The sequence below is a fragment of the Branchiostoma floridae genome, chromosome 11 (genome assembly GCF_000003815.2).
Source record: "Branchiostoma floridae strain S238N-H82 chromosome 11, Bfl_VNyyK, whole genome shotgun sequence".
NCBI lineage: Eukaryota > Metazoa > Chordata > Leptocardii > Amphioxiformes > Branchiostomatidae > Branchiostoma > Branchiostoma floridae.
This window is the reverse complement of record NC_049989.1, coordinates 13,083,000-13,094,124: the sequence shown is the minus strand read 5'-3', so window position 1 is coordinate 13,094,124 and position 11,125 is coordinate 13,083,000. Positions and strand designations below refer to the sequence as shown.

At 41.8% G+C, this 11,125-nt stretch overlaps 3 protein-coding genes across 6 annotated transcripts in view; 2 read left to right on the top strand and 1 right to left on the bottom strand.

Moving 5' to 3' along the window:
* LOC118426514 (coiled-coil domain-containing protein 157-like) overlaps positions 1 to 11,125 on the top strand; it is a 1,184,186-nt gene that overhangs the window by 815,937 nt on the left and 357,124 nt on the right. The window lies entirely within an intron of this gene.
* Positions 1 to 11,125, top strand: part of LOC118426523 (leucine-rich repeat-containing protein 74B-like) — a 61,120-nt gene that overhangs the window by 33,798 nt on the left and 16,197 nt on the right. The gene's annotated exons all lie outside the window — the stretch shown is intronic.
* Positions 6,273 to 9,485, bottom strand: LOC118426541. The gene is made up of 3 exons (XM_035836027.1): positions 9,370 to 9,485; positions 7,878 to 8,228; positions 6,273 to 6,999 (listed from the first exon to the last, which is right to left on the bottom strand). The coding sequence occupies exons 1-3, from the start codon at positions 9,463 to 9,465 to the stop codon at positions 6,391 to 6,393; spliced, it is 1,056 nt and encodes a 351-aa protein (XP_035691920.1). The 5' UTR covers positions 9,466 to 9,485; the 3' UTR covers positions 6,273 to 6,390.

The following is an 11,125-nucleotide window of genomic DNA, read 5'->3' as shown; positions in this document are numbered from 1 at the left end:
CGAGATGTTTCTACATCGCGAAGAGTTGCCAATAAATAGCATGCTTGGTAGAATCAAGCGAACAAGTACGCTTCATGAATGATGTGCCGGGAACGAGCCGAGAACGGCAGACTACGGTACAATGAATAATCATAAATCATCCCACATCATTGTATGGGGATACAACAATGTAATACATGTACTCTCCAAGCAGAGGTTAGGCTCCGGCTGTTTTTTGTTGGTTTTTTTTTTAACTTTGTGACTGGAGGGTAACCTCCGTCGATAAAGTTGTGAATTGTTTTTTCGGTGAGCGTTTGCACCTATATCTCAATGTTCCGTTTCCCGCATTCGCAAAAAAATGTGGTTTGTCACGTCGCCTGTACACAGGTGTGACAGCGATCTCGCCCCCCCGGCGATCTCGGCGAGATCACTAGCGTTTTCGCCCCCCTTTAGCGTTTTCGCCCCCCCCCCCACCCAGAGCAGCTGGCTACTACATATTACAGGTGCGCTACCTGGTACTATACTGCACCTGGGGAGTAACGTATATGGTGTGTTACCTGGTACCTATATGGCACCTTATTACCGTACCGTAAGATGTCATACCTCGAAAGTCGATATTATATTGTTCGGTGCAAACATGACATTGAAATGAAAAAAGACAATTTTTGCAGCTGAGGTGGCATAAGACAGTGCTACTGCGAACGTATAAATCAACACCGTCTATGGTACGGAATACGTCAGCTATATGTTTTCAATTTGTCACAGTGTTTTCTTTCTTGTGCTGGAAACATTTCCAAAGCACTAACAAAAACACACGTGAATAATAGTTTCTCATTATAAACACTATCTACGCGCAAGTTGATATAGCTGTTGCTAAATGCTACACAAACACTGGTAAAGTACCAGTCTTAGAAACACGGGTAACTGCATCAGTTCCTAAATACTAGAAAAGACAGTCATGTTGGAGGTGAAGATATCCCTTGGCCAGGTGCATATACCAAAATGTGCGTTATTCTAATTAATACCTAATATTTGCATAATTAATAAAGACATTACATAGTTCTTTTGTGGTCACTTCATTGTAGAGACTTCATATGGGAGATATATAGGTTGCTTGAGGACAGGTGAATACAATGAAATATATCTCATGTCGAGACTCAGGTACATGCAATAATGGGAATACAAGGGACCAAACCCTCCTTGTCTGAAACAGGTTGAACTATCTTATTACCATGTAATTACGTTAATATTGATACTATGAATGGAGTAATGTATCAAACTCGTGTACTTATATCATTCTGAAACTACATTTTGTGATTTATACCAATCAACTTCTAAAATGCCATGTAAACCCGTTTTTTTTGGGGGGGGGGCGAAATCGCTAAAGGGGGGCGAGGTAGGGGGGCGAGATCACTAGCCGGGGAGGGCGAGATCGCTAGTGATTTCGCCCCGGGGGGGCGAGATCGCTAGTGATTTCGCCCCCGGGGGGCCGAGATCACGGGGGGGCGAGAACGCTGTCACACCTGTGTGAAATGATGCACGTACCTTTCTTTTGGCCGTAACGTTAGCTGTTGTTATAATTGATGTAATACATTTGTAATTTCAGAAATCCCCGCTATATCTTCCCAAGGAGCTTTATCACTGATAAAAGCTCCTTGATCTTCCGCATTGTGAAACAGGCAATGTTGTTTCGGCGTTTGGTAACAAGATTATCTCCAAGCAGATACGATGAGTTATGTGAACAGCTGTTCATCGCATTATCACCCATGTCCAGTATCAGGGTGAAGTGCACGAAGTTGTCCGAAGTAATAACGTCATCCTAACCATTACGTCATCCTCACTTTGGACAGTCAGCCGGGTGGTGTACGAAGTTGTCCAAAGTTGTCCGAAGTTATGACGTCATCCTAACCATTACGTCATCCTAACCTTAGACAGTCAGCCGGGTGGTGTACGAAGTTGTCCGAAGTTGTCCGAAGTTATGACGTCATCCTAACCACTACGTCATCCTAACTTTTGGACAGTCAGCCGGGTGGTGTACGAAGTTGTCCGAAGTTGTCCAAAGTTGTCCGAAGTTATGACGTCATCCTAACCATTACGTCATCCTAACTTTTGGACAGTCAGCCGGGTGGTGTACGAAGTTGTCCGAAGTTGTCCGAAGTTATGACGTCATCATAACCACTACGTCATCCTAACTTTGGACAGTCAGCCGGGTGGTGTACGAAGTTGTCCGAAGTTGTACAAATTTATGACGTCATCGTAACCATGACGTCTCCAAACTTTTTACAAACATTACAAGTTGTACAATTTACTCGGGATGGTGGTTAACGTTCAAATTTATTTGATACAGAGTTCTCCTAATAAACTTTATAACGTTAATAGAGTTCTGTTGCAAGAAGCGCATCAACTTTGAGGTTGATGTCTATCATAACCAATGAATATGAAGAATACCTACTTAGTTAAGTTGCTATATTAATGCAACTTCTAAAAACTCTATGTAATGTGCAAAAACTGGGACAGTCAAATCATATTAGGCTATTAGGCTTTACATGTCTATTTCCCTTTGACTGTTCGAACTTGAATTCGAATTCGAAAAAAATGGTTCTCGAACCAAACTGTCACGTTCTTTTTATTTATAAGGAAGTACGCTTGCTCATAGCAACAAGCAACATAATGCTTCTCACGTTACAAGAGGTATTCTTATACCACCGGCCATCCAATATAAATATCCTGAGAGGAGGATGAGTTTTGTTGAGAAGACTAGAAGGATAGAGAAATGATCCCCGGTGAGGCGCTACGCTTGGCCATTACAGATTCTACCCGCCCTACCCTGCCTTCTGTACGAAGTTAGATGACGTCACGTAACTTTGCACAACTTCGGACAACTTCGTACACATGCCACCCTACCCTGCCTATTGTACGAAGTTAGATGGCGTCACGTAACTTTGCACAACTTCGGACGACTTCGTACACATGCCACCCTACCCTGCCTACTGTACGAAGTTAGATGACGTCACGTAACTTTGCACAACTTCGGACAACTTCGTACACATGCCACCCTACCCTGCCTACTGTACGAAGTTAGATGACGTCACGTAACTTTGCACAACTTCGGACAACTTCGTACACTTGCCATCCTACCCTGCCTACTGTACGAAGTTAGATGACGTCACGTAACTTTGCACAACTTCGGACAACTTCGTACACATGTCACCCTACCCTGCCTACTGTACGAAGTTAGATGACGCCACGTAACTTTGCACAACTTCGGACAACTTCGTACACATGTCACCCTACCCTGCCTATTGTACGAAGTTAGATGGCGTCACGTAACTTTGCACAACTTCGGACGACTTCGTACACTTGCCACCCTACAGTGCCTACTGTACGAAGTTAGATGACGTCACGTAACTTTGCACAACTTCGGACAACTTCGTACACATGTCACCCTACCCTGCCTACTGTACGAAGTTAGATGACGTCACGTAACTTTGCACAACTTCGGACAAGTTCGTACACTTGCCACCCTACCCTGCCTATTGTACGAAGTTAGATGACGTCATCCAATAAATGATTTGACGTCATCTGTGACTCCTGATATAGCCTCAAAGCCAGTAGGAAACGGTTGTAACTTCGTACAACTTCGTACAACTTCGTACACCCTAACTTAGTGCACTTCACCCTGATACTGGACATAGCACACATGTCCAGTATCAGGGTGAAATGCACGAAGTTGTCCTAAGTTAAGTTAGATGTCAGAAGTTGTCCAAAGTTGTCCGAAGTTGTCCGAAGTTATGACGTCACGCTAACCATGACGTCATCCTAACTTTGGACAGTCAGCCGGGGGGTGTACGAAGTTGTCCGAAGTTGTCCGAAGTTATGACGTCACCCTAACCATGACGTCATCTTAACTTTGGACAGTCAGCCGGGGGGTGTACAGAGTTGTCCGAAGTTGTCCGAAGTTATGACGTCATCGTCAAACTTTGTATAAGAAGACGGGAGGTTACCGAAGTTGTCGGAAGTTGATACGTAAAAAGGAGATCAATTTAAACAGTCTTTCTATGTAAAAGGGGTGTGACCGTGCAGGCAGAAAATGGCATACTTCTGTACTAAATGGTGGAAGTACTTCAATTAATTGTTAAATTACAAGGAATAAAATCACAACTACTACTTCTTATGATACAAAGTAGTGAAAGGTGACTGCAATACATGTAGTTTATAAATAGATAGGGGAGATGTTTTCAGGTACTTGTCTTTAGAAGTGACGTAAAAAAAAGGAAATATAATATTAAGAGTGAACTTAAATTATTTTGTGTGCATTGTTAAAACGAACGTTAAGAGGAGAAATAAAAGACAAAAAGACTTGAAATGAATTAATTTTTTTACAATGCATGAACATTGATTTTGTGCTGATTAATGTGCATCTATATTTTATTTGTTTATATGCGTGAGTGGTGTGTATCTTATTTACACATATATAAGTTTTTACTATGTATTAATTAACTTTGGACAAGTTCGTACACATGCCGCCCTACCCTGCCTACTGTACGAAGTTAGATGACGTCACTTAACTTTGCACAACTTAGGACAACTTCGCACACTTATTGAACTACCCTGCCCACTGTCCGAAGTAAGATGACGTCACGTAACTTTGCACAACTTAGGACAACTTTGCACACTTGTTGACCTACCCTGCCCACTGTCCGAAGTTAGATGACGTCACGTAACTTTGCACAACTTAGGACAAGTTCGCACACTTGTTGACCTACCCTGCCCACTGTCCGAAGTTAGATGACGTCACGTAACTTTGCACAACTTAGGACAACTTCGCACACTTGTTGACCTACCCTGCCCACTGTCCGAAGTTAGATGACGTCACGTAACTTTGCACAACTTAGGACAACTTTGCACACTTGTTGACCCACCCTGCCCACTGTCCGAAGTTAGATGACGTCACGTAACTTTGCACAACTTAGGACAACTTCGCACACATGTTGACCTACCCTGCTCACTGTCCGAAGTTAGATGACGTCACGTAACTTTGCACAACTTAGGACAACTTCGCACACTTGTTGACCTACCCTGCCCACTGTCCGAAGTTAGATGACGTCACGTAACTTTGCACAACTTAGGACAACTTCGCACACTTGTTGACCTACCCTGCCCACTGTCCGAAGTTAGATGACGTCACGTAACTTTGCACAACTTAGGACAACTTCGCACACTTGTTGACCTACCCTGCCCACTGTCCGAAGTTAGATGACGTCACGTAACTTTGCACAACTTAGGACAACTTTGCACACTTGTTGACCCACCCTGCCCACTGTCCGAAGTTAGATGACGTCACGTAACTTTGCACAACTTAGGACAACTTCGCACACTTGTTGACCTACCCTGCTCACTGTCCGAAGTTAGATGACGTCACGTAACTTTGCACAACTTAGGACAACTTCGCACACTTGTTGACCTACCCTGCCCACTGTCTGAAGTTAGATGACGTCACGTAACTTTGCACAACTACGGACAACTTCGTACACATGCCGCCCTACTCTGCCTACTGTACGAAGTTAGATGACGTCACGTAACTTTGCACATTGCAGATTACGTCATCCAATAAATGTTTTAACGTCATCTGTGACTCCCGATATAGCCTCAAAGCCAGTAGGAAACGGTTGTAACTTCGTACAACTTCGCACACCCTAACTTCGTTCACTTCACCCTGATACTGGACATAGCTCAAAATTTTGTCCGGATTATGCTTCATTACGCTGTAAAACAGTTTTTGAAAAAGTGTAGGCATTGTTTGCCATAAACTTGCCATAAATTGCCTGGGGCTCTTTTGCCCCCCCCCCCTCGTAATTTCAAAACGGCTTGATTTTCGATCATCAAATTTACAGGGGATGATGTAGTAGTAAAGTTCTATATTTTCTGTAAGTTTGGTATCGTTATGACATAATATGACGTAATTATGACATCATAATGTCATATTTTAGGCTAAAATCGTCTACATATGAAATTTCAGCTATACTTAAAGGTATCAAAGAAAACGATGACTATGAAGGCTATCGTATTGGTGTCTTAGTCTGCCAAGTCTTTTATTGCCAATGACCACGATACTGACGTCAATATGACGTCAGAAAATGACGTCATTTGTCCGCCGATCGACAAGCTTGAATTTTCAAAAATACGATTTTTTCCACATATAACCCCAAAACCCAATGGAAGTGGACTAAAAAGATTCAAATGACGTTGTACTCAAACTCCGTAAGAAAATAAAAGATTTCGAAGGAATTTGAATAAAAATAACATAAGGTTAGCATTGTACTATAAAAAGTAAATACAACATTTTTTTCGTTTTTGTTTTAAATTCCTCTCTCCCTCTGCACCACATCTTTCACATATATTACATGTAACTTAAGGTTTACCATTTGGTTTCGTGACATTAAAATCAAGTTGCCCAATAAACGCCAAGTGATTTTGCTCCTTCCAACTAACAAGTGCCTCCCAGATCACAATAGAAAACGCCCCTATCAGTACACATGATAGACCCACGCCATCCAAAACTGTCGGCGCGAACCCTAACATTGCCCACTGTACACCATAGGCCGGAAACGCGCTGAGCTGAATCAGTGCAGTAACTGCATTAACCTCTACTAACTTGAGACCAATATAGAAGAACATCATACCCACACCATGGCTACAACAGCTTAGCACTAAGACTGTAGCAGTCACTGGTTCAAGCTGCCACGTGGAACTGGTAACAAACGCTCCTATCCCGGCAGACAGTGTACTTAAAGCGTATGTGTACATCACAGCCTTTGCCCTCGGGGTGGTTTCTAAAATATTTTTGGCTCCAACGTCAAGCATGGAGTGAATCAGCGCTCCTGTTACGGCTAGAATCTGTCCAAGAGTGACGTCAGTGGTATCCGCTGATGACGTCATGTTGACGAAGCTACCGTAGCCCAGAAGCACAACACCTGCTACGCACCACATGCTGCCGAGGATGGTCACACGAGTTGGAATCTGGAATGTAAAAAAATTTAAAACAGTAAAACGCCTTGTAGTTGTCGCAAGAGTTGAGCTTTAACTCAACTTTTAGTCCCCTGACATGAAAAAATAAGTGTAAGATTAGGCCATGCTGATACGAATATGTGGATGACATTAGCGCGCGCATATTTTTTTCTTTCCTTCTCCGGACAAGAAGGATTCGATTAAATGCTAAATCGCACAAAGCATGCATATGACGTAAATTGCGAATATAAATTGGAAAACGGCCATAAGTTTTATACCATGTCTAAGTGAATTCCGAAGTCAAAGATGCGGGGGGAAAATGAGGAATCTCTCTTATACAGAATACCAGGCAAAATGTATGTCTGTTTTCATTCGTAAAAGCTTTCCCCAAGCTTTAGCTCAGATTTCAGAATGAAAGCAAATTTTTGGTAAGATGTTGTTCGGACACCTTCGGAGATTTAAGCTCCTTCGAGGACGCCATCTATATGATCGAAGCAGAAACAGTCAGTTTGAAGCAGATACTGAGTCGGTTTGAAGCAGAAACAGTCACTTTGAAGCAGAAACTGAGTCGGTTTGAAACAGTCACTTTGAGGCAGAAACTGAGTCGGTTTGAAGCAGAAACAGTCAGTTTGAAGCAGAAACAGTCAGTTTGAAGCAGTTACTGAGTCGGTTTGAAGCAGTTACTGAGTCGGTTTGAAGCAGAAACTGAGTCGGTTTGAAACAGTCAGTTTGAAGCAGAAACTGAGTCGGTTTAAAGCAGAAACGGTCAGTTTGAAGCAGAAACAGTCAGTTTCGCCCGTCTAATTGTCAGTTTATTGACACGTCGGCTGGTAAACTATTACTAGCAGTGTTCACGAAATGTAAAGGTTAAGAATTAGTTCACTATTTACCTGTTGAAGGAAGATACAGGACAGGGTCACCACAAAAACCGGCATACTGGCGTTCCACACGGCTTCTGCGGTCGCAGGTGGAATAAACTGGAACGCCGTGAACAGGCAAATGACACTGGTAAACCGTGCGCATCCGAGAAAAATCAAGTGGACTCCATGTCTCCAGCCTTTTGGCAGCATGTCTATGCGTTGGTACACAGTGATGCTCAGTGCCACAAGGAAAATCAGCAAGTCATCCAAGAAAAGCATCTGATATGGTGTGTATCCTCGGTCTATGACGTATCGCGATGTTGCTGGTACTGGGCCTTTGAAGAAACTGCTCGCCAGGCAGGCTGCTACACCTGAGAGGTTCTGAGGAAGCACAGAGAGAGAGCTGCCATGAGTGTTGAGGCTTGTAACTTGGTGAAGGGAACTGTTAACCCTTTCCAAACTGGGCTTTGGCGGATTCCCAGACCAGGGGGGGGGGGGGGGGGGTAGGGCGGGGGTTTCCAACCTTCTTTATAATGACATAAAGAAAACAATTCTCATTCTAACATCACAAAACCCAGACATAATTGAAAAGGTGGAATCTTTCGTCCTCCACTGTCTTCGAAAATAGGAGTGGAACCCAATAACCCAGGATCTAGTAGACACTTGTGACATTGTTTTTACACTGTTTGAATCTGTCATGTTACCTGCAAAAAGCCCACGGGCAAGAATTTGCAGTAAAATTTATATAGTATAATTTCTAACGGCGTGGTGCACTATCATTAAATTAATAGAGGGATGAACTCATGAATCCTAATGGTGGTATCGTTATGATTAAATATGGCGTAGCTATGAAATCACCAATGTGATGTTACTGGCTAAAATCGTTTCATCACGGACTCCACGTAATATCTCAATGAATCAATGAATCAAACAGAGTTAACAACAAAGGTGTCTAGTTGATATCAAAGTCAATTATATTTGATAAAAAAGATATGGCATAACAATTGTTATGAATGCGAACAACGTTTCACCCACTGTAGTTACTTTACAGAGGAAAAAATCAAACTAAATGTCAATACCAGAATTTTTTAAACATTGAAACCTCATATGTATCTATATACCAGATATCTCAAACATTTCTAGTCCTGAATAAGCTATTTACATTGTTACATTGGAACGCTTCAATTCTTCATGCAAGCATTAACTTTGATCTTTAATCATATTTTAACGCTGTCGGAAAAGATTGTATTATTCCGTGTGGCGCAAGTTTCGAAAGTGTTACCTACATGAAGTAGAATGCCCAATCAAAAAATTTCACTCATCAATCGGTTCACGAGGTCTTGAATAGAGAAAGTGTTTGTAAGCCTGTGAACCGTTTAACCTGCTTATACGTGAGGTCAAAGATGACACCTTAAGTCTTAAGTACATTTGTTTCATGCTTTAAGATTGTTGAAATTTGTAGCAACAATTCGTGATAAAATTTTAGCTTATAAAATAAGCCTTGCATATCATGGTGTCTAACCTTGGCCCAGAGTCGCCAATTGACGCCCTGGTCCTCGGGGTTTCCATTCCTCAGATGTTTGGACATCTCCTTTCTGTTATCGGTGTCACTGCTCATCTTTAGTAGTTCCTTGTGTGTAACGCTGTAGTAAAATAGACTGTAAATCAGCTATCATATATGATAATTCGAAACATTAAAAACATGTACCTATTTGCAAAAGCCGAGTGAGTGAAGAAGATTAAAAATGATTTGCAAATCTTTACAGGTACATGTAAATAATACAACATCATAATCATTGATGCTGTATTTGTATGTATCACTACTGATGTTTTGTTATAGCGTTGCAAGACGGGTCGAAAGCTTTGCACTGTATTTGCTAAAAGCCGTAATGATAGCAAATTTACGCTATGAGATATAATCGCTAGTTACCGAAAGTTATCTTGAAATTCTAACGATGAATGGATTCGAAGACCTTCCTTGTATGTATATTCTCTCTGACAAACTAAGTACAGGTCAAAGTTAATAGATTGGAGTCCCTAGTAATTCTTAGTGCAAATTTTGTAAGGATGTGATATAAAACTAAAACTACAAAGAGTTTGTTTGAATGTATTTTGGTCACAGAAGCTGTGAACAGAATTCATGTGTTGTCTGTTTGCCTTCAGGGTATGTCCAACAAGCGGGTTTCTAGTTCGGAGCATTGTATGTCCGACTCGGTAGTTCAGAAATGGTCGTCGAGGGACGCTATGTCTACTAAAACACAGACACACACACACAGAGACACACACAGATACACACACACACACACACACACACACACACGCACACACACACACACACAGATACAAACACACACACACACGCACAGATACAAACACACACAGACTCATACACTCAAACGCCCACACAAACATCATTCCAGATACAATTATGCCACTTTCTCTTGATACAATATCACCATATCTTTTGACTAATATGATCTAGTATCTGACCTACTTACCGAGTCAGCTTAAATCAGGATTTGCTCAGACCTTTCTTAATTGGCAGGTTACGTCTATTTCTTCCACCCTTCGCCGTAACTAGCAGATCCTGTTCTTCCAGTTATCGTGATGCGTAACTAGGACATCGTTAACCCCGATAAGTATAAATCCATCACTACTGGTTGACATCGTTTTTGTGGATTTCGTATGTCGAACGGATTGCGCATTTGAATCCATTTGCTATACAGTTATGAGCTACTATGTGATTCTCGTCCAGAGTACACCCTAACTTAGTGCACTTCACCCTGATACTGGACATAGCTCCGCATTATGTGTGATGTAACGACAACAGCTGACTCCGTGAACCAACCAACTGTTTCTGGTATTCCTGACAATTTTTTTTCTACTTTGAGTATGATAACCATCACATATGGTAAATTTACGGCAACATTTGATGCCGCGGGCCAATGGTTGTTGGTTTATCAGAGGAATGTAACAGTATGGTTGTTGATAAGTAATAAACACAATGTAACACACCACTGAAAACAACACAACTGAAAAACCATGATTACGTCACAAAGTTTGTTACCTACGGTCACTTGTTTTTTTTTTACGTTTATTTTAGTCGTTTTTATCGGGCTTTCCATTTTGTATCGTATCTTGCTGTGTCCGGCCACAAGGTGACTGGCTTCGACGCAGTAAAATATATCAGGGTGCACTAGAAAAATTCTATTTAAACCATATCGGCCATGACATTCTATTTCAAATGCGCTCTGTGGACTGAACTAAACGGCAGCTGG